The sequence below is a fragment of the Dacryopinax primogenitus genome (genome assembly GCF_000292625.1).
Source record: "Dacryopinax primogenitus strain DJM-731 SS1 chromosome Unknown DACRYscaffold_11, whole genome shotgun sequence".
In the NCBI taxonomy this organism is placed as follows: domain Eukaryota; kingdom Fungi; phylum Basidiomycota; class Dacrymycetes; order Dacrymycetales; family Dacrymycetaceae; genus Dacryopinax; species Dacryopinax primogenitus.
The window spans coordinates 363,915-387,917 of record NW_024467208.1 but is presented as its reverse complement, the minus strand read 5'-3'; the positions used below and the strand labels follow the sequence as shown (position 1 = coordinate 387,917).

At 51.0% G+C, this 24,003-nt stretch overlaps 7 protein-coding genes across 7 annotated transcripts; all 7 read left to right on the top strand.

The window, feature by feature from the left end:
* The first annotated feature begins 46 nt into the window (after window positions 1-46).
* Window positions 47-2,465, top strand: DACRYDRAFT_22815 (CBS-domain-containing protein). Its single transcript, XM_040772962.1, has 6 exons — window positions 47-237; window positions 296-559; window positions 608-742; window positions 792-1,314; window positions 1,366-1,460; window positions 1,509-2,465. Exons 1-6 carry the CDS (start codon window positions 61-63, stop codon window positions 2,364-2,366), a joined length of 2,052 nt encoding a protein of 683 aa, XP_040627871.1. The 5' UTR covers window positions 47-60; the 3' UTR covers window positions 2,367-2,465.
* A 348-nt stretch (window positions 2,466-2,813) lies between these two features.
* On the top strand, window positions 2,814-4,088 carry DACRYDRAFT_22814 (uncharacterized protein; the record flags this gene model as incomplete). Its single annotated transcript, XM_040772961.1, has 9 exons — window positions 2,814-2,923; window positions 2,981-3,010; window positions 3,064-3,196; window positions 3,249-3,340; window positions 3,390-3,480; window positions 3,532-3,589; window positions 3,637-3,665; window positions 3,728-3,965; window positions 4,020-4,088. Coding segments are annotated over exons 1-8 (638 nt in total), but the record flags the coding sequence as incomplete, so codon positions are not given.
* Window positions 4,089-4,148: 60 nt separating this feature from the next.
* On the top strand, window positions 4,149-5,052 carry DACRYDRAFT_22811 (PTH2-domain-containing protein; the record flags this gene model as incomplete). The annotated part of the gene is made up of 7 exons (XM_040772960.1): window positions 4,149-4,399; window positions 4,452-4,510; window positions 4,557-4,605; window positions 4,660-4,685; window positions 4,733-4,834; window positions 4,884-4,936; window positions 4,996-5,052. Coding segments are annotated over 7 exons (590 nt in total), but the record flags the coding sequence as incomplete, so codon positions are not given.
* Window positions 5,053-6,162: 1,110 nt separating this feature from the next.
* DACRYDRAFT_80398 (UDP-Glycosyltransferase/glycogen phosphorylase) lies at window positions 6,163-10,348 on the top strand (the record flags this gene model as incomplete). Its single annotated transcript, XM_040776446.1, has 14 exons — window positions 6,163-6,367; window positions 6,419-6,486; window positions 6,537-6,650; window positions 6,701-6,898; window positions 6,947-7,850; window positions 7,902-8,005; window positions 8,054-8,557; window positions 8,608-8,715; window positions 8,765-8,962; window positions 9,010-9,033; window positions 9,084-9,276; window positions 9,328-9,714; window positions 9,763-9,953; window positions 10,004-10,348. 14 exons carry the CDS (start codon window positions 6,163-6,165, stop codon window positions 10,235-10,237), a joined length of 3,432 nt encoding a protein of 1,143 aa, XP_040627868.1. The 3' UTR covers window positions 10,238-10,348.
* A 635-nt stretch (window positions 10,349-10,983) lies between these two features.
* On the top strand, window positions 10,984-12,478 carry DACRYDRAFT_80397 (glycosyltransferase family 17 protein). Its single transcript, XM_040776445.1, has 7 exons — window positions 10,984-11,123; window positions 11,180-11,445; window positions 11,493-11,931; window positions 11,984-12,027; window positions 12,076-12,191; window positions 12,242-12,276; window positions 12,325-12,478. The coding sequence occupies exons 1-7, from the start codon at window positions 11,023-11,025 to the stop codon at window positions 12,416-12,418; spliced, it is 1,095 nt and encodes a 364-aa protein (XP_040627867.1). The 5' UTR covers window positions 10,984-11,022; the 3' UTR covers window positions 12,419-12,478.
* A 567-nt stretch (window positions 12,479-13,045) lies between these two features.
* On the top strand, window positions 13,046-19,144 carry DACRYDRAFT_22809 (1-3-beta-glucan synthase). Its single transcript, XM_040772959.1, has 9 exons — window positions 13,046-13,308; window positions 13,363-13,410; window positions 13,494-14,401; window positions 14,454-17,151; window positions 17,205-17,384; window positions 17,433-18,257; window positions 18,308-18,658; window positions 18,710-18,853; window positions 18,903-19,144. The coding sequence occupies exons 1-9, from the start codon at window positions 13,185-13,187 to the stop codon at window positions 18,956-18,958; spliced, it is 5,334 nt and encodes a 1,777-aa protein (XP_040627866.1). The 5' UTR covers window positions 13,046-13,184; the 3' UTR covers window positions 18,959-19,144.
* A 640-nt stretch (window positions 19,145-19,784) lies between these two features.
* DACRYDRAFT_22808 (uncharacterized protein) lies at window positions 19,785-23,693 on the top strand. Its single transcript, XM_040772958.1, has 9 exons — window positions 19,785-20,044; window positions 20,095-20,211; window positions 20,257-20,887; window positions 20,944-22,778; window positions 22,832-22,954; window positions 23,007-23,243; window positions 23,297-23,367; window positions 23,422-23,455; window positions 23,505-23,693. Exons 1-4 carry the CDS (start codon window positions 19,925-19,927, stop codon window positions 21,750-21,752), a joined length of 1,677 nt encoding a protein of 558 aa, XP_040627865.1. The 5' UTR covers window positions 19,785-19,924; the 3' UTR covers window positions 21,753-22,778; window positions 22,832-22,954; window positions 23,007-23,243; window positions 23,297-23,367; window positions 23,422-23,455; window positions 23,505-23,693.
* Window positions 23,694-24,003: the final 310 nt, after the last annotated feature.

Sequence of the window (24,003 nt, the reverse complement as noted above, 5' to 3'; positions counted from 1 at the left end):
TCACATCTCCCTCCGGGCGATTTGGCTCATCCTCCTCAGTCCGCACCGGATCCCCCCTGAATGTCAAGGATACCCATTCCGACGCACCACCCCGCGTCCCCCGGTCGTTCGACTTCTCCCTTTCCTGCTTTTCCTTCTGCCCCATCCCCCCCGCCTCGCGAGCGCACAATGTCCACCATATCTACTCCAACCAGCTCTGTCGCGGATACGCGTCGCAAGCAGAGCAAACGTGATGAGGTCAGCAGATGTGGATTGTTGAACTGTTTGGATTCCTCTGACCTGGTCTATTGGCTAGGCCATTCGCAGGAAGATTGAGGGCGAGCTCGCTAGAAAGCGGACCATCTCCCTCGCCGGTACCAAAAAGAAGACAGTGAAGAATGATGGCCGCAAGGGAACAGTTGCTGCTCTCAAGCCCAGCCCAGCCCTGACAGTGCCTGAAAGCATAACCGTCTCCGACGCTAGTCAACTGTGTGCTGCGAAACGCACGGATTGCGTCTTAGTTGTCGACGATGACGAGGGTCTGAGTGGTATCTTCACAGCCAAAGATCTGGCTTTTCGTGTAAGTGCCGTAGAAGTGCCGTGCCTCCTTAAATTGACTTTCGGCAAGGTGACGGCCGAAGGATTGGATCCTCGCACGACTCCGGTCAGCACGATTATGACTCGTAGCCCGATGGTCACGCGGGATACCACTAGTGCGACTGACGCACTGCAGCTCATGGTTTCCCGTGGCTTCCGTCATTTGGTATGGCTCTCATTCTGCCGTCTGTGCTTTTGACAAATCTTCTATGCAGCCTGTATGCAATGAAGATGGTAACGTGGTAGGTCTTTTGGATATCACAAAAGTGTTCCATGAGGCCCTGGATAAAGTTGAACGAGGCTCGTCAGCCTCTCAGAAGCTCTACAGCGCTCTTGAAGGCGTTCAATCTGAGCTGGGTGACAATATTTCGGCGAACCCTCAAGCTGCCGCGATGCTTGCCTATGTTGAAGCACTGCGGGACAAGACGGCTCTCCCCGATTTGACCAGTGTCATGGATGCGCGTACCAGACCGGCAATGGTTTCACCCAAAACGACCGTACGCGAGGCAGCTAAGCTCATGAAGGAGAGCCGTACCACGTCTGTTTGTGTGATGGAGAATACTGGTGCCACATCACCACCCAAGATTGTCGGCATCTTTACCAGCAAGGATGTTGTCTTACGCGTTATCGCGGCCGGTCTGGAGCCCAATCGTTGCAGTGTTGTCAGAGTGATGACCCCGCACCCCGACGTTGCTCCACCTACGATGACTATACACGATGCCCTTAAGAAAATGTACAGTAAGTCGAGTCTTTGCAACCCATCGATTCATTATACTGATGCTTTCTAAGCTGGGCATTACCTCAACCTGCCTGTTGTCGAGGAAGATGGCCGGCTTGTCGCTATCGTAGACGTTCTGAAGCTCACATATGCGACGTTGGAACAAGCAAGTTTATCATCAACTGTGCCAATATTACCGTCTGATACCTTTTAGATGACCGCCATGTCTGCACAAACTGACGGCGAGGAACAGCATACCGGGCCAATGTGGGGCAAGTTCTTCGATTCCATTGCACATGACGACAACGAATCTGTGATGTCCGGGTCCAATATTCAGGGAGAGCCCACGTCGCCTGGATTGCCGCGTTCACCCCCTCTCGTGTCAAACATGCATCGTTCCATTACCATCTCGGAAGTCTATCCGCATGACTCTGCATCCGTGGTTGACGATGATCAGCCCACTCAGAACGGTGCCGCTTCTGCGATGATGCCAGCTGATGCACATGTGGAGGACGGCACGTACGTCTTCAAGTTCCGAACTCCCAGTGGCAGAACCCATCGATTCCAGGCAAGGCATGATGGTTACGAGAATCTGAGAGACATCGTCTCAAGAAAGCTGGCGCTGGACCCCTTCTTTTTGCGAAAAACATCGACTAGCGATGACGAGCAGCTGACGATGCCAAACCACGAGGATTTCACTATCATGTACATGGATAGTGAAGGAGATTCAGTCACCATTTCCGCAGACAATGACGTGGCGGATGCTGTTCGGGAAGCGCGCTCCAGCAAGCAAGATCGTGTACTACTGATCATTCAGGGCGGCCATGGCTGGGAATCGAGTTCTGCTGAAGGCGAGAAGGAAGCAAAAGCTCAGGCCCAAGCTGCAATGGAGGTTGTCAAAGAGCTGCAGAAGCCAGATGTCGAGCTGATGCCCGTGGTGCCAACCCCTGGTTTAGGGATCACGGAGGACAAGGTCTTTGGAATTCCTCGAGATTTACTACTTCCCGCCAGCGTGGGCGCTCTGGCTATCGCCATTATTGGCGTCTTCATCGTCTCTCGCATGACAAAATGAATGTTCTTGCTCTTTTTATTCATGAATATCGCTTAAAATAGCACGCTTCTCTACGATACTCCATGATACCTCGTTCTTGTACTTATTCGTACCAAGCCCCTAATGCCGGAGACGTCCAGCCCCTCAGAACGTCCATATTTCCGAATTTCGGATAGGTTCTCACTTGGAACAAACTATTTACCTCAAAACGTAATCAGCATCCATTGCCATAATTTCCACAATATAGAGACGATGAATCAAGCGCAGTCACTTTGTGTATTGGAGACAACATGTTCTCCGAAATCCCTTGTGGCAGTGACTCTTCAACCTCGACAGTACACACTCTTTTGGCGGTGGACATACATAGATCACAAATTATGGCAGACATACCTGGGGAAGAACTGAAGCAGGCAATTGTTTGTTCACCAGCTCGGCAGCTTCTCTATCCTCTGACAACTCCTTGGGCAGGCTGAAAAACTCTTCACTGCTATGCTGAATGACTTGATGATGGACACGGCATTGCTTGCCCACAAGGAGTGCAGGAAACGACAAGCGAAAGAACAGGCCTGTTCATCACTGTGAGTATACATCTCGCCATTTAGGATTGCACGCGATTAATGGCAGTGTCAAATCAGTGAGCCACTTCAGGACACTCCCCCTACTGGGTAGATTCCATGACCCATCCTCCCTTGCTTCTCTCACTGACGATGTTGCCTAGCGCCGCGCCGGCCTCCGCATCCTCGAGTCAGACTATGACAGATGATGCTGCTGTTTCTCAGACCAACGGCTCTGCCGTCGGAATCCAGAAACAGGATGCCACACTGTTGGATTGTTTGAACTGCAAGCGACCTGTAAGGAAGTATTTGGTACCAATTCCTTATTATGCACTAATCCTCCGTCCAGATCGCTTTCAATCGATACGCCCCTCATCTCGCTTCCTGCATGGGTCTCAACGTCGGCTCGCGGCGTGGCCAACCGAGGAATGCATCAAAGCGGTAAGTCCATAGTGCTATTAATTTATCACGCAACTTGACTGTTTCCTAGCGTTGATTCTGAAGGCACTAGGAGTGCGTCGCCTCAAGTATTTAGCGAAGAGCGGGAGGCCACACCATCAGGACCAAAGACAACCAAAAGGGTGAGGACACGCGATGCAATCCTGCAAACCCTGGTGTTGAAGGAAGTTCAGAACCGATCTCCGTCCGAAATGTCACTGAGAGACACAAAACGACCGAAAACCGAATCAAGTAAGTCATATGCATGGATTTGCCGTTCCCAGCCGATCCTTTCCTAGGGAGAACGACACCTCAACCGAAATCAAATGTAAATCACCCACCAATCATTCTCGTACCTCTGTCGTTGATTTATGAGCCTCGTCTCCATAGGGCATCGCCGCTTTGCTGCCAGGCCACTATGCGAATTCTGTCCCGAAGGCACCATCCAAGCTGCGTTCCTCCCCCGTGGCATCACAGGGTATATCTGGCTCTCCAGTTGCATCTCTGGACAATGGATATGATTCAGACTACATGCCTTCGCAACAACAGTCAATCCTGTCAGACTCGAACAGTGTGTCACAACCCTCTGGCGACATCTACGATGATAAGGATCCGGAATATGTTATCGGTTAGTTCCTCAATTAAAGGAAGACAACACCAGTGAATCATTCCCCTGCTCTAGATGTTGACGGGACTGTGGATACTGAATCGGATTCTGATAGCGGCAGTGAGTGACGGGTGGGACGCGTGCTGTAATACTAGTCCCTTATCATACTTGTGTACTACCTATCAATCTTGCAAGTGGCCTATAGCATGTCATTCGCGAGTGGTGGCTCGTGGAATCCGGTCGCTGCATATGCGAGTGTCGCTGTGGCTGCTGGTACAGTTGGCTACTTACTCGGATCCCGACAAAGACTCTCACAAGTCAAAATCGATCATTCGTCAAAATCACAATGTGACGTTCTGGAGGACGAAAATGAGTCAGCTAGTGTGAGCGATGATGATATTGGGGATGAAGATCTCGCTGCCGTCAAGCCCGGAATCATGGAGGAATGCAAATTAGTGAAGGAATAGCGTGAAAATAGATTCGGTGATGCTAATTATATGTATGTAGGTTTTGGTGGTTCGGTCGGACCTCGGAATGACGAAGGGCAAGATCGCAGCTCAATGCTCGTGTGTGAAGGCTACCATTACTGTAAGACTACGCTGATTATTTTAGACATGCGACATTGGCCTGCTACAAGGCTCTTTCTAAAAGCAATGCACAAGTGAGTGGCATTTACAGTACGTTTATACAATTTGGACTCAATCTGCACCACTAGCTCCTGCGTCACTGGGAGAAAACGGGGTAAGTAATACATATGCGGACGAAGCAGGGTTGAATCGATGATTTAGGCAAGCTAAAATTGCACTTAGGTGTGACTCTGAGGAAGAATTACTTTTGCTACAGGCTCAAGCCCAGAGTCTGAGCCTTTGCGCACGAACCATTCAGGATGCGTAAGTGACTTCTCAATATCAAGGACATCCCTTCTGACAAACCTTGCAGGGGACGAACCCAGATAGCGTCTGGTTCTCGTACAGTTCTTGGTATCGGTCCCGGTGAGGCACATTCGCTTTGCCAGCTGCAGTATGAATACCATGCTTACGACTCTTTTCAGCGCCTGTTAGATTAGTAAATCAGGTGACGGGCAGGCTGAAGCTCCTATAGATATCCCCCTGTGTCACTTGTAGAGTTATTCTGAGTTCCACCTATTCTTTACAAAACCACCTCTAGTTGGGCAGTCTTAGGAGTGAGCGGTCATATTGGCATGCGCAAAACGCCCGATGTGGCGCGAGTCACTGACATGTGTGTTGGTCACCTCTGATGGCTCAGTGCATGTACACCAGTCGCAGTCACCTCACTCCTTACAGTGCCCTTGTCCGCAATCGCCGTCGCTTTGACTATTTTCTTGCTGTGAAACTCGTTCCCCTCGCACATTGGCCTTGAGACCTGCGTCCATGATGTCTGATGATAGCTTACCTCGTCCTCCCTTGCAGAATCCCATATCCGGGACAACGATTCCAACCAGGCCACATACGCTTGGACTACATGATAGCCATGTAGACTTTGGACGCTCTAAGAGCCTTCTTGGACGAAGCATAGACAAGCTCAGTCGTTCGACCTCCTCGATTGGTCATGGTTTGGAGAAGCTGCGCAAGAGCCCTTCTGATTTCCTAAGGAGGAGAGATCGAGACGACCCTTCCTCCTCCTCATCCAGTATCACTGCAAGCCAGAGGCGAGAAAGTGCGTGCGATAGCACTAAAACAAATATAGTCCTAATATTTGTCCTATCAGGTCATTCACCGGCTCTCCAGAACGTTCTTTACGACTCCGTTGTAGCAGCGCCCATGGCGACTGCCCTCGATCTGAAGCAGGGCGCTTCCCGTCCACCTTCCGCAGGCGGCTCCTCAGATAGGATAAGACCCACCAGACCATCTATTAGTGCATTTAGAGGAGATGGAACACTGCGCGCTGGCACTCAGACGCTCATCCAAGCCCTTCAAGCCATTCCATGGGCTGACGAAGATGGAAATGAGGATGGCTTCCCGGAAAATATCGCCTCAGATCCTGAAGATACCGAACCAGAGGGTAAGTATTTGTCGCTCTATCTGCTTCAACCTGCTCACATTCAAATAAAGGCAACTTTACCATGACATCCTCCATCCACACCATCCATCGGCCTGTGGCTCGTATGCGACGTCTAACGGGCACACAGCAACCTTCTCCCATCATCTCAAGCACCGGCCATATAGAAACTGATGAAGAACAGGACTCTCCGGACGAAATGGAAGAAACAGAAGATTTTGACCCTGTTCCCGCCCCTGCCCCAAGTACGGCTACTCGACCGTTGAATATCCGCACACAGAGTCTAGCCACGGTAAAGCTGCAGAGGAGGGGAAAACTTGCCGCCAAGTTGAGGGATGTGTTCGGATTAAGTGATATCGAGGAGGTTTTGGCGGAGATGCCATGCTGGTTGTTACGATCTATCCGTAAGCATTAGATGGACTTGCGTCTGCTCGCATTGCTGACATAAGGGGTAGTCCTGCAAGGGTACATGTATCTAACAAATGCCCACCTTTGCTTCTTTGCCCATCTTCCTACCGATGAGGTAGGATAAGAGCCCTTTCTATATTGTCTAGCTGATGAGGATACCTGTAGGATCAAGTCCTCAAATCTGGTACACTTAGTAAGCGCGGTGGCCGTACAAAGCGATGGAATAAGTACTGGTTTATCCTCAAGAACGATGTGCTGAGTTGGTACCAGTCCAGTGCTGTGAGTATCATCTTACGTATGTATGTGAACTACCTTACCAATGTCTATAGGATCCCTATTTTCCCCATGGCAATCTGGATTTGAAATATGCTATCTCCTGCGAACCTATAGGGGAAAGGGGATTGAGAATGCGGACCAATCAAAGAAGTGTTAATCTAATGGCGGATTCAATCCCCAGTCGAGACGAGTGGGTTAAAGCAGTGCGAAAGGTCATGTTCCGAGCGCAGAACACCGGGGAAAGCGTGAAGGTGCGCTTGGCTACAATAGAGATGATTGCTCTCTCTCACAATTCGTAGATTGCGATACCGTTCAATCTCATCGTTGATGCTGACAAGAATTCTTCAATGGACTTCACTGAAACTGTTGAGGTGAAGGTTTACGATCGAGATGAAAAGGACGAGAACTACTCTCTCGACTCTTATTTTTTCGCCTATTTCCACGATCTTGACCGCGCACTCGAGCAAATCCAGACCATCATACAACAACATAGACGGGCTGTCACAGATCCGGCTGCAAAGTTGGGCATGCTGCACGACACAACTTCAGCAGGCGTTGTGTCATCCATCGGTGCACCTGACAGGCCCATTCAGAGCGATCCGCGCTCAACAACTTTCCGCCTGACATCTTTGTTGCGACCCTTCACTAGTTATTCACAGGTTCTCGGACTTCCTGCTCGTACGGAATCTGCTCCGGATCACATAAATGATTTTGGAGTTAGTCGGATTAGTTCCCAAGAATTGGTAGCCTCTCCTGCCCCGTTGCAAGACGACTCTCGCACGCTGAAACCTGGACTTTTCCGCCCGCTAACAACCAGCTCAGAAGCCGGACCGCACACAAGCTCCTTCCCAGAAGTGGGGCTTCCGCACATTTATCCTCCTTCCTGGAACTCCTCTCCTGGTCAACATTATCAGACTCTGCAGGCTCAACAAGATCCGAGCAGCACGGGCTGGAGTGTTCCACAGTGGTTGAGAGGCTCGTCCCGCCTCTTTTCAGCTACACAAAGTGGCGGTGATTCTTCATCCTTGCCGCACAGTGTAATTCTTTCGGATCACGCTTCGGATGATGAGGATAGGGAAGGCTCAAACAACATGGGATTCTCTCTTCTTGACGGGACAGACGTGCCATATGTTTTTGATCCAGTTGTGGCTGAAAAGTTCCGTACGACCTTTGCTCTGGATGAAAAGGAGGGCTTGATTGGCTGTTGGTGTCCACATTCTGATCAATTCGACGCTTGCTCATTGCTTGGCGCAGACATACCTGGTTCGTTGTTACGTGTTCTGCCGATCTTTGGACGAGTTTATATATCTACCAATCACTTCTGTTTCCGATCGACGCAGCCCTTGACCAAAACACGAGTGAGTTGTTTTTTGCTCTGTCCAGGAACGTGCTAAACTATGCCGGAGATGATCATTCCCATCAGAGACATCATTTCCGCTGAGAAGCAGAGGGCATTTACTCTGACATATCACGGTCTTGCCGTGATTATCAAGGGGCACGAAGAGTTGTTCCTGGAGTTCAGCTCCGCTGACCGGCGGGATGCCTGCATCAGGCTCCTGGAATCTCAGATGGATGTAGTACGGCAGAAAGAGTTGATCGGTCCATCTGCACCGACACAGTCGCAGAAGGAGTCCGATATACTTGAAGACCTTGAACCGTCCACGCCTGCTTTGGAATCCGAAATTCCGCGTCTAGATGCGGGGCAGGAGGTCGCTCCCGCCGTTATGTTTACATCCACTTCCTCAACGTTCTTGACGTTCAAACCGCAAGAACCTCTGCGGTTCACATTCTTGACGATTGGATCACGAGGCGATGTCCAACCATATATTGCGCTTGCCAAGGGTTTGCAAGCCGATGGACATCATGTGCGGATTGCTACTCACGGGGAGTTCAAGGCGTGGGTCGAAGGTGTAAGCTCAACTATGAAAGGATCGTATCGCAATAAGTGATAGTTTGACAGCACGGCATTGAACATGCATACGTTGGAGGTGATCCCGCTGAACTCATGAGGATCTGTGTTGAAAACGGCATGTTCACATTTTCTTTCATGAAGGAAGGGCTTCAAAAAGTACGCACAGACCCCTCATCGCGGTTGTGAAATTAAACCATATTCACAGTTCCGAGGATGGATTGATGACTTGTTGAAAACGTCTTGGGAAGCTTGCCAGGGGAGTGATGTATTGGTTGAAAGCCCAAGCGCTATGGCTGGTATTCATATAGCGGAGGCTCTGGGAATCCCCTACTTCCGCGCATTTACGATGCCATGGAGTCGCACAAGAGCGTATCCTCATGCATTTGCGGTCCCTGAACGCAAGGTGAGCGTGCTTTGAAATTTAGGCCATTTGATGCTGATGTGAGATAGATGGGGGGATCATACAACTACATGGTGAGATAGAAAGCCGCATCACACACCTACCCTAACTGGAAAGCATTCAGACCTATGTTATGTTCGATCAAGTCTTCTGGAGAGCCATTGCAGGCCAGGTCAACCGCTGGCGTCGCAACACCTTGAATATTGATTCGACCAATATTGACAAACTTGAGCAGCACAAGGTCCCGTTCTTATATAACTTCAGTCCTTCTATTGTCCCCCCCCCACTGGACTGGTATGAATGGATTCGAGTCACCGGTAGGCCAATAAAACTCAAGAAGTTCTTCACTCCCCCTAACGCGAATGCAGGATACTGGTTCCTGGATGACCCCGACAATTCTCAAGCAAAAAAGTGGACACCTCCTGACGATCTCGTCCAATTCATCAATTCTGCACGAGCTGAAGGTCGAAAACTAGTTTATATCGGGTTCGGCAGCATTGTGGTCTCAGATCCCGACGCAATGACTCAATGTGTGATACAAGCCATCGAGCAAAGCGGTGTTCGTGCCATTCTGTCCAAAGGGTGGTCGGATAGACTTTCGTCCAAGAAAGATCCAAAGGCTCTTGAGAAAGAGCACGCCAAACTACCGTCAACCATCTATCCAATCGCTTCTATTCCACACGACTGGCTGTTTGCACGAATCGACGCTGCCTGTCATCACGGTGGAGCGGGTACAACAGGTGCTAGCTTACGTGGTATGGTGTTCTTGCTCTGCCTTGTTTGGATTCTCACTCTAAGTCTAGCTGGGATTCCTACCATTATCAAGCCTTTCTTCGGGGACCAATTCTTCTGGGCAGATCGTGTCGAAGCCTTGGGTATTGGCTCCAGTGTTCGTAAGCTTACCGTGGACAGCCTTACGGACGCACTGCGCAATGCCACTACTGACGAAAAACAAATCGCTCGAGCTAAACTAGTTGGCCAGAAGATTTGTGCGGTAAGCTCTTTGGAGCAGTTGCATGGAGTCAGTACTTAACAAGGGCAAAGGAACATGGTGTTGCGAACGCTATTGAAGCGCTTTACAGGGATATGGAGTATGCCAGGTCCCTTGTCAAACGCCATCGTGCAGAGGGAGAGGAACATTTGAGAACCTCAGGTATCAGGGAAGGAGTGTCTTCAGCAGACATGAGAGAGAGTTCACTAGACAGCTCCAGCGGATCGGCGATGGGAACAAGTGAGGATTGGGAGGCGGTTTCATGTTCTTCAGCTCAAGGCCATTGAGTTGCAGCCATTCATGTTGCTCTCTCCGTACTGCAGTGCAAAGGTTTTGCGAGCAGGTTGATTACTTCGAGCAACTACATACATACCCTTATGATCTTAACTCTGTACATCATGACTGAGCAGGCGCAAGACACACTCACACATTCCAAAGGTGATGATCGCCGATGGAACGGAGCGCGTAAGGTGTGGTATTATATCACTATACAGCCCAACCAAGCCCTCTTCCGCCCTCACGAGTCCGAAAACATTGGAGGAGACAACTATATATAAATGCGGAGCTCGTGCTCGCTGGACCGCGGCTTGTTGTAGTCTTGTCCTCAACACATACAATTATTTTAGATAAGAGAAGTTGCATAAACAGAAAGGCAAGTCGGCCAACCTCGTGTAAATACGTGACCAAGAAGCGATGTGCCTGTTGCCACTGTCATCCCATGTCCGTTTGAGCGCTGAGCTCGAGAATCCGCGCGTGTCTTCGAAAGGGTCCGTTTCGATGTTGACAAGTACTTAAATGAAGAACACTATTTGCCCAGCCATATGCATGCTATGTATAGTACAGTGCCCCAATAATATAATCCCTTGCGGACATGACACAGTAATTGGCCCCCCCAAAAAAAAAACTGAAGTATCCATTTGATACACGGGCATGACACAATAACTGAAGCCCCTGGAGATTCCGGTGCAAATGACTTCCTTGCGTTTCATGTGCAGACCCTCTTCAACTCCTCCAGGGAATTGCGCGGGTTTCTCCATATTGTTCTATCTAACTGACGTCTTACATTGTCTGTATGGCTCGATGGATATCACCAAAGCGTGTCTTTGCGGTCTGCCCACCTACGGTGGGTTTGATCGTGCTTGCTCTCACGGTTCTCTGGCTGTTTCTGAATGCGTGGGCCTTTCAGCATCGTTTGGTCCTGATGCATTGTTGGACTGATATCTGGTCAGACGAAAAATATGGGATACTTTTTCTTATGGAACCCGCCCACTGTGGGATGCCCCGGATGGGCCCAAGGAAATTATACATCACTTCTATGCCGAGGGCGTTGAATTCGACGAGGGCTTGTGCAAGTTGCACGGATGGACCGCGCGCCCATATCCCTTACCTCCCGTTTGGGATGCTGTCATGGTCAGCACCGAGCTCGACCTTTTGGAAGTTCGCATGCACGAACTTTTGGGCATTGTCGACAGATTCTTTCTTGTCGAGTCCAACAGTTGAGTCGACTGCGAAGGTTGGCGAACACGGCTCACCTTGGAACAGGCACATTTACCGGACTCCCGAAAGCCATGCATTTCGAGGGCAACCGGGCGCGTTTCTCCTCTTTCGATGACAGAATCAGCTATTCAAAATTTCCTGGTATGCAACCACATCCACCGGATCCATTCACTTTTGAGAATGCCCAACGAGCACATATGACTCAACTGCTAATCTCTCATCTCCCGAGGAACGGACCAATGCCACTTGTCATCTTCTCTGATGTAGATGAGATACCCTCAGCTCACTCGATCCGGCTTGTGCAAGCATGTCAAGCACCGAGCCCTCTTCATCTTCAGATGCAGGAATACCTGTATTCATTAGAATGGCCGCTGGGATTCCGAAGTTGGCGAGCTCAGGTTCATCTCTGGGATCGACAGACGACGTATTACCGGCACTCGTTGTCAACGAATGTTGCGTTGGCAGATACTGGGTTTCACTGCAGGTACGATTGTGTGAGCCAAAAGTTGTGCGCATGCGTGGGTAACACTGCATAGCTATTGTTTCCGCACAATCGGGGAATTCGCAGAGAAAATGCAAGGTTTGGCGAAGTCTAACGCGTTGTTGTTTCTTGTTGAATGTACATCAGGTTTCTCCCACGCTGATCGGCTAAGAGGGAATCGTGCACTGCTACTTCCTGCCCATATACAGAGAATTATCTGTGAGGGAACCGATATCTTCAATATGTTGCCCGAGGCCTACAGAGTAAGCAACCTCCTGGATGGGAGTCTTCAGTTTGATGACGTTTTGTCTAGTTCAAGGACCTCTACAATGCCATGCAACCTGATCCGTATGTAATTCTAAATAATCGTTTCGTGTGTACTCATACCACGGACAGAGCAAAATCAGCGATTGGCGTCCCACGCTATCTCCTTGATAACTTTGAAAAGTTCAGGTTCTTGTTGCCAGGTGGTTGTTTGCGGGAAGAATGAACAGGGGTGCATGGTAAAACCGCAACACTGTCTTTTGACGAGGAGCGAGATTTCGCTATTGTACATTCTATGTAAAGTACATAATGGGCATGTCATTAACTTGGATGGTGCTGGATAAAGTGCGGGCCAATCCTCGCTGTGCGGGATTGGATGTGTTGTCTGGAACGGATATACAAATTATCAAAGGGTGGATTCCGTGTATCGCGAAGGGTTGCGGCGTGGCGTCATCACTACCACGGAGATGGATTCCTTGCATGTGCACAAGTGGCAGGTCTGCTGTGGCTGGATGATATTGTTACTATTAGGGGTCACATCGCAAAAGAAAAAAAAGAAGAAGAAAAAGACATATATAATAGAATGTATTGATGAGTGATCAAACTGCAGATGATAATAATAAGGTCGACGAGAGTCGATGGACGGGACTAACGGCAGACCCTTTGAGAAAAGGGAGATGAGATTTGGGTCCGACACGCGGGTCTGGCACAGGACGGTAACGGTGTGGTTGTGTTGCCTTCTCTTCGCGCCCCACCGCCCTTGGATAGTCCGAAGCTGCCAACAAGGCCTTTGCCTTTGCAGCGCACGCCAACGACGACGATCCTTCTCCTATCACCCACCACCATCCTCTCATCCTGCTGTCCTGCTATAGACATCCTTTCCTTCGTTATCTTTATATCCTCCCGTTCGTCTTTCCCTTCACAGCAACACGTTGCACAAGGGGCGCGGACGGTCTACTTCATTCCCGTGTTCTGTACAACCTCCCTCAACAATGTCCCGCCCTCCAGCACCAAACTCTTATAATGCACCGTACGCACCGCCGCCAGATCCTCGGGACCCCTTCTCTACCCCCAGCGGTCAGCCTCAGGGGCAGCGTTACTACGACGACGACGCGAGTAAGCAGCGATGTCCATCCGCACGGGCCCAAGTCTGATTAGCGAATTTATTAGGTCAAAATGGTGCTTACTACGACCAAAGCGCTCCGTACGATTCATATGGTGCGTCTCAACCTCCTCCATTGTAATCCACTGTGTCTGATCTTTGCATTATTTTTCTTGCGGCCATTATTGGATGTCGACAGCCCAACCGCGCGACGGCGATTCCGTCAGCGAAGCCGATGTGTACGGACAGCGCTATACTCCGTCAGCGGAGTCGCTGATGCCGCCACGCATGGCGACGTCGGAAAGCTCAACACAGACCTTCACAGATTACGTCCCGCAAGGCGCGCGTGAACCTTACCCGGCATGGTCTCCAGGACGTCAAATTCCCTTATCCAAGGAAGAGATCGAAGACATATTCCTCGACCTTACGCAGAAGTTTGGTTTCCAGCGTGATTCGATGCGCAATATGTTCGATTTTCTGATGACGCAACTTGATTCTCGTGCCAGTCGAATGTCCCCGAACCAGGCGCTGCTCACCCTCCACGCCGACTACATCGGAGGCCAACACGCAAACTATCGAAAGTGGTATTTCGCTGCTCAGCTCGACCTAGACGATGCTGTCGGCAGCTCGCAGAACCCCAGCACCCTCACCCGTATGCGTAGCATGCGAGGTGGTGGGCCGACTCGCAGTCAACCCAAAACGGCCAGCGAAAAGAGCTTGCACACCGCGCTCAACCGCTGGCGTGAGGCTATGAACGCCATGTCCCAATATGACAGGCTGCGACAGCTCGCCTTGTTCTTGCTCTGCTGGGGTGAAGCTGCCCACGTACGGTTCGTCGCGGAATGCTTGTGCTTCATTTTCAAGTGCGCGGATGACTATTACCGATCGCCCGAGTGCCAGAATCGCGTTGAACCTGTCCCTGAAGGCTTGTATCTCCGTGCTGTCGTCAAGCCGCTGTACCGCTTCTTCAGGGATCAAGGGTACGAGGTCGTTGAAGGCAAGTTCGTTAGGAAGGAAAAGGACCATGAGCACATCATCGGTTATGATGATGTCAATCAGCTTTTCTGGTACCCGGAAGGGATTGCTCGCATCGTGCTCACCGACAAGGTTTGTCTCCTCTGTTCTTTTTAAGTGTTGTTTTGATGCTGAAAGTACATAGACACGACTGGTTGATCTGCCACCCGCCAAGCGCTTCATGAAGTTTGATAAAATCGATTGGAACCGTGTATTCTTCAAGACTTTCTACGAGAAGCGTTCGTTCCTTCAATTACTTGTCGACTTCAACCGCATATGGGTTATCCATATCTCTCTCTTCTGGTATTATACCGCCTACAATGCGCCTACCATCTACGCACAACCAGGCACTACAACCCCTACCGCACCTATGACCTGGTCATGCACCGCCCTGGGTGGTGCAGTTTCGACGATCATTATGATACTTGCGACGCTGGCCGAATTCTCTTTCATACCCACAACATGGAACAACACCTCGCATCTTACCCGTCGCCTCCTTTTCCTCCTCGTAACACTCGGAATAACAGCTGGTCCTACCGTTTACATCGCAGGCTTTGATCGCACATCCCAGGTGGCGCTCATTCTGGGCATTGTTCAATTTTGCGCCTCAGTGTCCGCTACTGTGCTCTTTGCTATCATGCCCTCCGGTCGGATGTTTGGTGATCGCGTAGCAGGCAAGAACAGGAAGTATCTGGCATCCCAAACCTTCACCGCTTCTTACCCTAAGCTGGATGTGAAGGCCCGGACCGCAAGTCTCGGACTGTGGGTCCTCGTTTTCGGCTGCAAGGCAACTGAATCGTACTTCTTCCTCACTCAATCCTTCCGGGAACCCGTGCTCGTTCTCGTGGGTATGAGGGTTCAGCGGTGTTCAGAGAAGTATTTTGGTGCTGCACTGTGCTCGAATCAAGCCGCATTCACACTCACCATCATGTTCCTCATGGACTTGACATTGTTCTTCCTCGACACATTCCTGTGGTACGTTATCTGGTATACTGTGTTCTCTATTGGTCGTTCTTTCGCCCTCGGCCTCTCCATCTGGACACCGTGGAAGGACATCTACATGCGATTGCCAAAGCGAATATATGCCAAGTTGCTCGCGACAGCCGATATGGAAGTCAAGTACAAGCCCAAGGTGCTGGTTTCGCAAATCTGGAATGCCGTCATTATATCGATGTACCGCGAGCATTTGCTCTCTATCGACCACGTACAGAAGCTTTTATACCATCAAGTTCAGTCTGACCAGGATGGTCGTCGCACACTCCGTGCACCTCCCTTCTTCATTTCTCAGGGTGACAGGACATACAAGGGAGAGTTCTTCCCTCCCGGATCCGAAGCCGAACGTCGCATCTCGTTCTTCGCACAGTCGCTTACGACGGCTATTCCTGAGCCTCTTCCTGTGGACGCCATGCCGACATTCACCGTCCTAACTCCTCATTACTCGGAGAAGATCTTGCTCTCTCTTCGTGAGATCATTCGTGAGGAAGATCAGAACACCAGGGTTACCTTGCTCGAATATCTCAAGCAACTGCATCCGATTGAATGGGACAACTTCGTCAAGGATACCAAGATCCTCGCGGAAGAGGCAGCTGCTTTCAACGGTACTGCCAGCAATCCATTTGGCGTCAACGGAGACGAAAAGTCGATCACGAACAAGGCGGATGACTTACCTTTCTATTGCATTGGCTTCAAGTCTGCGGCCCCTGAATTCACTCTTCGGACGCGTATCTGGGCCTCTCTACGTGCTCAGACGTTATACCGCACTGTTTCAGGCTTCATGAACTACTCAAAGGCGATCAAGCTCCTCTACCGTGTTGAGAATCCCGAAGTCGTCCAGTTGTTCGGTGGTAATACCGACAAACTCGAGCGCGAGTTGGAGCGTATGGCTCGTCGCAAGTTCAAGATGGTCGTTTCCATGCAGCGTTACAACAAGTTCACGGCCGAAGAGCTTGCGAACGCGGAATTTCTCTTGCGTGCATACCCTGACTTGCAAATCGCCTACTTGGATGAAGAGTCCCCTGGCAAAGAGGGCGGGGAGCCTCGTCTATTTTCTGCTTTGATTGATGGGTACTCGGAGATCATCCCGGAGACTGGCAAACGTCGCCCCAAGTTCCGCGTCGAGCTACCAGGCAACCCCATTCTAGGTGACGGGAAGTCTGATAACCAGAACCACGCAATCATCTTCTACCGTGGCGAGTATCTCCAGCTGATCGATGCCAACCAGGACAACTATCTCGAGGAATGTCTGAAGATCCGTAACGTGCTCGGCGAGTTCGAGGAATACAGTCTGTCCAGCCAATCACCTTATGCACACTGGGGTTCCAAGGAGTTCATTAAACCACCTGTCGCTATCGTCGGCGCTCGCGAATACATCTTTTCCGAGAACATCGGGATCTTGGGTGATGTTGCTGCTGGCAAGGAACAGACATTTGGGACTCTCGCGGCTAGGGCGCTTTCCTGGATTGGAGGCAAACTGCATTATGGTCATCCTGATTTCCTGAACGCTATATTCATGAATACACGTGGTGGTGTATCCAAGGCGCAGAAAGGCTTGCACTTGAACGAAGATATTTATGCCGGCATGAATGCATTCGGACGTGGTGGAAGGATCAAACACACCGAATATTACCAGTGTGGCAAGGGCCGTGATCTCGGCTTTGGCACTATTCTCAATTTCCAGACCAAAATCGGAACGGGTATGGGTGAACAGATGCTGTCCAGAGAATACTACTATCTCGGTACGCAGCTGCCGATTGATAGGTTCCTTACGTTCTACTATGGACATCCTGGTTTCCACATTAACAACATTCTTGTCATTGCGTCGGTGCAGATGTTCATGGTTGCTCGTAAGTTCGCTATCGTATATCTTCCTGATGCAGTGGCTGAGATATAATGACAGTGGTTTTCCTGGGAACTCTCAACAAGCAGCTGACCGTTTGCCAAACAAACGCAAACGGCGATGTTCTTGGTGGTCAACCCGGTTGCTACAACCTTATCCCAACGTTCCTCTGGATTCAGCACTGCATCATCAGTATCTTCCTCGTCTTCTTCATCGCCTTCTTTCCGCTGTTCTTACAAGGTCAGTATATCGTGCTTTTATGTCGATCACATGCTCATAATGTAACAGAACTGACCGAGCGTGGTACGGGTCGCGCTCTGCTTCGTCTGGGCAAACACTTCCTGTCGCTTTCCCCGCTGTTCGAAGTGTTCTCCACGCAGATATACTGTCACTCAATTCTGAGCAACTTGACATTTGGTGGTGCTCGTTACATCGCTACGGGCCGTGGTTTCGCCACAACGCGGATCTCCTTCAGCATTCTCTACTCTCGTTTCGCTGGACCCAGTATCTACTTAGGGGCACGTGCATTGCTCATGCTGCTTTATGCGACATTGTCGATCTGGATGCCGCACTTGATATACTTCTGGCTCTCGATTCTGGCCCTCTGCATCGCTCCGTTCTTGTTCAACCCCCATCAGTTCTCGTTTGCCGATTTCGTTATTGACTATCGCGAGTATCTGCGTTGGATGTCTCGGGGTAACTCAAAGCAACACACGAACTCTTGGATCGGATACTGCCGGCTCAGTCGTACCATGATTACTGGTTACAAAAAGAAACGCTTGGGTCAGCGCTCAGAACCGCTCACCGGTGGTGATGTACCACGAGCTTCTTGGCGGGCCGTCCTGTTCTCCGAGATTATCTTCCCTTGGATCATGGCCGTCCTGTTCATCATTGCCTATATGTTCGTCAAGTCATTCCCTGATCCCAAGACTGGCCTATCCGCAAATCCGATTGTTCGTATTGCGATAGTGTCGTTAGGCCCAATTGTCTGGAACATGGCTGTTCTCATCGTGCTGTTCCTCGTATCACTGTTTTTGGGCCCGGTACTTGGTGGTGCCTGCGTCAAGTTTGGGGCAGTAATGGCTGCCACTGCTCACTTTTTGGCTCTTTTCGGTAAGTTTGCCCAATACCTTTTGTACTGCGACCGCTGACTCGAGCTGTAGGCATGATCGGGTTCTTCGAGTTCCTTTGGTTCCTGGAATCTTGGGACGTATCACATGCTGTTCTTGGTCTCCTCGCTGTAATCTTCATCGAGCGTGCCATTCACAAGACCCTCATCTCTGTCTTCATCAGCCGTGAGTTCAAGAACGACGAGACGAACAGGGCATGGTGGACCGGTAAATGGTATGGGCGTGGCCTCGGTCACCACATCATGTCCCAGCCGGCAAGAGAGTTCATAGTCAAGATTGTGGAACTGTCCCTCTGGAGCGGTGACTTCTTGCTTGGTCATGTTCTGCTCTTCATGTGCTCCGTTCCTATGGTGATTCCGTTCGTGGATCGTCTGCATTCCACAAGTACGTGTTGTGGATATCACTTGCTAATCCTGCGACTAAGATTTGTCACAGTGCTCTTCTGGCTGCGGCCATCCAAGCAGATTCGGGCACCTTTATACTCCCTCAAGCAGAAGAAGAGCCGCCGGTACATAGTGATCAAGTACACGATTGTGTATATCCTCGTACTCGCCACATTCGTCGCGTTGATCGCTATACGTAAGTGTTGGCGTTGAATTTCGGTGCCTTTAGCTGATGTCATTGACAGCCGCTATTTTCCGCAACATGCTCAACGTCAAATGTTCATTCTGTGAATCTATTTAAGGACATTCTCTGCATATGGACATTACCATTTATTTCTCTTTGCTTTTCACTCCCTGCACTCGTTGAATGATCCTCATCCTTTCCTTAATTTTGCCTCGGATACACCCAGTACCATGACTCCGCTGGACAGTGAGAAAAGGCGACCCGTAACTGGAATGCCTCAATCATGCTTGTATCAAATATCATCCCTTGCATTACCGTACTAGTGCTGCGTTTGGCAAAGAGACCACTGAGATGAAAAGTACCACCTGCCGAAGGTACAAGGGTACCGGTGCCGCGTGCTTTTCCTCACCTGTGACTGTGAGGTGGTCTTTTTCCAGACTCGTAGCACTCCACACCCCTTGAGGAACGGCAACGGAGATTGACAATCACATGTAGTGATAAGGCCGTCATTCCCGGACATGACGCAAGGGCTGTACGTGCAACGTGTTGTTACAAAGCACTGGCACTAAGGCGGGTGAATGGTGCTAAGAATTATGGGCGTGTGCATCTATCTGATCATGGGTGTGAATGGTACCGAGATAATTTCTGATAAGATTTGCAAGAAAGATGTGTTCCGATGAAACCGGGGACGAGGTAATAAGAAGGGTGGTCAAAGGGTTACCGAAGTACTGAAGAGTAACTGTGGTTCAAGCCTACCCAATTCAAAAGGTCACGATGTTGTTGACGTGACTCAAAAGCGGAAATGGAAAAGTGGGAAAAACCCTCTAAGAAGGGCCGATGTTTTCGGCGCGGATGCTGACGATGGAACGGTCGTACGGCCTTATGGGCTTCTATGGGATAATCATATATTTCTTTCTCAGTCCATGTCCGCATCAGCCATTTAACAGTCCTTTCATCCACAACCAGAAATCCAACTGCGCTTCAAACAGTTAACGCCGACGATTACACCCGGCACATTCCCTCACTGGCACTGGTCACCCCGCGCCCTCTCTCGCCTTCCCTGGTCCCCTTTTGACCCCCACCATGCACCTCCCTCAAGCTCTCATCGCTCTGCTCGCAGCGACAAGCGCACTCGCACTTCCACAGGTAACGAAGCAAGGTCGATATCTCTTCACTCCTGATGGAAATCGCTTTTACATAAAGGTTCGTCTTCTTTCATCTCAAAGCGTACCTCTCACCGTGTTGGGTTGCAGGGAGTGAGCTACCAGCAGCAGGGCACAGTCTCCGCAAGCGGCGTTCCAGGCGCGTTTCCTGAGCCCACCGATTTTATAGATCCTCTGGTAGATGCGCAGGGATGTGCTCGTGATCTCGTGCGTCACTTCACTGACCCAGAATACCAGCTAACCATACTCAAGCCATACATCACCTCGCTCAAGGCGAACGCAATTCGGGTATACAGCGTCAATTCCTCCTTGAACCACGACAGCTGCATGAACGCATTCTCTCAAGCAGGGATTTACATCATTCTCGATCTCGCGATCCCCGTCACCGGCTCGATCAACCGCGCCCAGCCGGCATGGACTACTGGCTTGCTCGACGTGTACACCGCCACGATCGACGCTTTCCTCCAGTATGACAACTTGCTCGCTGTCAACGTCGGCAACGAGGTCGTCAATTCGGACGCCACCACTGAGTCTGCGCCCTTCATCAAAGCGGCTGCAAGGGACATCAAGGCATACCTCGCCTCGAAGAACTCTGGTGCATTGGTCGGGTACGCCAGCACTGACGGAAGCGATACGACGGACGACTGGAGGGATCCGCTAGCCAACTATCTGGCATGCGACAGCGAGGCAACCTCCCTGGACCTTTACGGGCTGAACAACTACCGCTGGTGCGGTTCTACGGGCAGCTTCGATACCAGCTATGCGAGCACCGTTGCAGCTTACAGCAACTATCCCATTCCAGCCTACTTCTCCGAGTTTGGGTGCGTGCAGGACTTGCCCAGGTTGTGGAACGAGGTGCCGGTGCTGTATGGGTCGCAAATGAGTGAGTACTGTCATACTACAATTTGAGGCTCCGTTCTGATGCATGGTTCGATGCAGTCGGCGAGTGGTCCGGTGGTCTAGCCTTCTCCTACTTCCCCGCTGTTGGCGGGTACGGCCTGGTCAATATCTCATCGGATAATACCAGTGTGATTACCGGCTCGGACTGGTCACTTTTGCAATCAGAGTTCTCCAACGTGACGTTTATTGAGTCGCCTGCTGAGTCTGCCGCGCCCGCGACCTCCCCCGTCGCCTGTCCGGGGCAGAACTCATCATTCTTGGCATCAACCTCCCTCCCTCCCACTCCCGATGCTGCCAAGTGCGCCTGCTTCCGGGACTCTGCCTTCTCCTGTCCGTATACTGGTTCGCCGACCAACACCGACATTCAAGGTGACCTGTTCAACTACGTGTGCAACGCCCTCGGCCAGCAAGGTGCCAACTGCAGTATCATCGCCGCGAACGGTACAACTGGAACGTACGGTATTCTTGCCGACTGCGACGCGGTGACCCAACTATCCTGGGCATTCAGCTATTACTACGAGCTCTCGAACCGCAATGCCCAAGCGTGCGATTTCTCGGGCAACGCGACCGCCAATAATAGCATCACGACGGATATGGCAAACTCAGCCGCGAGCGCATGCCTTGCTGCCGTGCCGAGCGGAGGCGTGTTCACACCGACTGCATCTAGCGCTGGTCCATCCGGGACGGGCGGTAGTACAGGGCCTAACCCCAGCTCGGGGTCGGGGTCGGGGTCGGGCGGGGGAAGCCACAGTGGAGCGAGTGCTTGGAGAACCGAGGCGGGGATGGTGGGTGCCGTGGCTGCGAGTGCTGTGGCGGCAGTCATCGGAGCGGTCATTGCTCTCTTGTGAGGTTGCACGGAACGTCATTTGGAGCTCAAAACAACAAAGCATCACATGGACTCTCATTCTCATTCATCCTTCATCTTATATCTAGGCATTTTCTGATGGACTCTCTTGTTTCCGAGATATGACAGTGCTGTTGCGGGTGTATGTCCTATTGAGTAATCATATGTTGGGTATACCCCTGTACAATACGTGCTCTAAAGATTTTTCATTCGCTCATTCGTCTCGTCATGAAGTAGTACACGAGGAAGGCACGGGCATATCCAGCTGCCCAAACATACAGGTGTTATTCCAAAGGAAAGCATAATGTCCCTCGTCATTGTTCGTCATTCAGGCTCTCAGAACCGCCACGTCCCCTAAGTTGGCTTTCTCGGAGGCACAGGGCCTTGTCTTACAGGCGTGGTCGGCGTTGTTGGTAGCGGTTTCCTCGCAGGGATTGTGCTCTGGGACATCTGGCGCGTCGTCGGGGGAGCAGTACCGTTCCTCGTCGGATAGGTGTTGTATGAGGCCTGTCTCTCACCGCTCGGTCTCGGCTGAGCAGGCGCAGAGGCCTGGCTGGCCTGCCTTGTTGGTGGAGGACGGGCCGGGGTGCTCGCCCTACTTGCTTGCACCGACGTCGTCGGGATTCCATTCGACTTGGGCGTTCCACTCTTGCTATACGAGCGGCGGACGTTGGCCAGCGCATGCGACTTTGGTGGATAGTATGTCGGATCTTTGTATCGTCTTCCAGAAACGTGCCGATCTAGTCGGACCTCATGCGGTCGCACAGCACGGTCGTAGGAAACGAAGCTGATGATGTAGGGGATCAGGGAGAGGATAAGAATAGAAAAGGCGGCCCAGATGAGCCATTGGGAGGTGCCGTGCGTAAGGGAGATGCCGAGACAACTCCCACCGGCCGCAGGCGTGGTGTTGATCTGCATGGCACTTTGAACGAGGTTGGTCCAGATGGCGCTGCCGACTAGAACGAACAAGACAGCAATTATGTCAAAAGACATTGCCAGCGCAAACGTCACTCTCTGGTGCTTGATGGCGCTGTGAGAACCGATTAGCTCGGTAAGCCGCACTTTTGTGAGTTTGTAACGCACAACATCGTTGCTAAGAACGCGCAGAGTGTTCCAATGAAGATGAGGTAAAATCCAGCAGCCGACATATTTCCCAAGTTGTCGCTGTTGGTGAATTGGGTTGTTTGGGGAATCGTGAATTGGGATCTGCAACGGATGTTAATCTCGAAAACGAAGTAGGAACTGGAATAACACTGACATGGTACTTGAATTGCTCGGGATATCGGAGAGCATCGTCTCAAGCGGCATAAAATGGAATCCGAAGGTATGATTGGCGCACTGACTCTCGGTGGTATTGGACACCACAGAGGCGCAGTAGCTGAAGAAGCCCCACGAGTAGATGTCACGCAGTCCCAGATGCTGGCCAAGAGGTGCAGAGGCATTTGACTGGTACATCGCTGGGAAGGGATCTCCGGTGGAGTTGCTCAGACATGCTCTGAACCTAAGTTAGCGAGTAACTCCCAGCACATAATAGACGTGGTGACGCACGCGAAGGTGGTGACGTTCATCGAGACCATGCCCAGGCTGCTAGGCAGCTTTGAGGTATTGATCTGACCAACCTATTCCAACCACTATTCAGTTCGTGAACCCCTTCCAGCCACAGCGTCACTCACATGTGCGAATATGAGCAGGAGGACTGCAACTGATCTGCAAGCTAATCAGTCCGCGTATCTCCGATGCAAGATATGGTACGCACGATAGGCCTTGTGCGATGCCAATGACGACGGGTCCCTTGACCATGTTTATTTGCCAATGTCATCCACGGCCGCTCAGCTCCGCCCCTCACGCTAGAAGATGATGGGCTTGACAGCAAAGCGTGTCCTTCAGGGGTGCCCTATATATGCTGTTGCTGGATGTTGAACGCCCTCGAGGCGCCCTGAACTTGTCGGCCGTAATGCCACGAGGCAGGTTGATTACATAACCCAAAAAAACGCATTGCAGTCAACGTCATTGATCACCAAGGGTCATCCCCGCAATATATAATGACGACCAGATCCCACGATTCGAAGCCTCACCTTTCCTTCCTCTCCCCACCTTCCCCCCGGCCGGCTCTCGCTCACATCGGTTACTGCCGCTGTCGAGGCTCCCCCTTCAATCCCGCAAAAGAGAGGTGTTATACCTTCACGCAATATCTCATCTGATGTGAGGCTCGACTTGTAAATGGTCTGCTTCTCTCTCGAGTTGCGAGAGTTGTG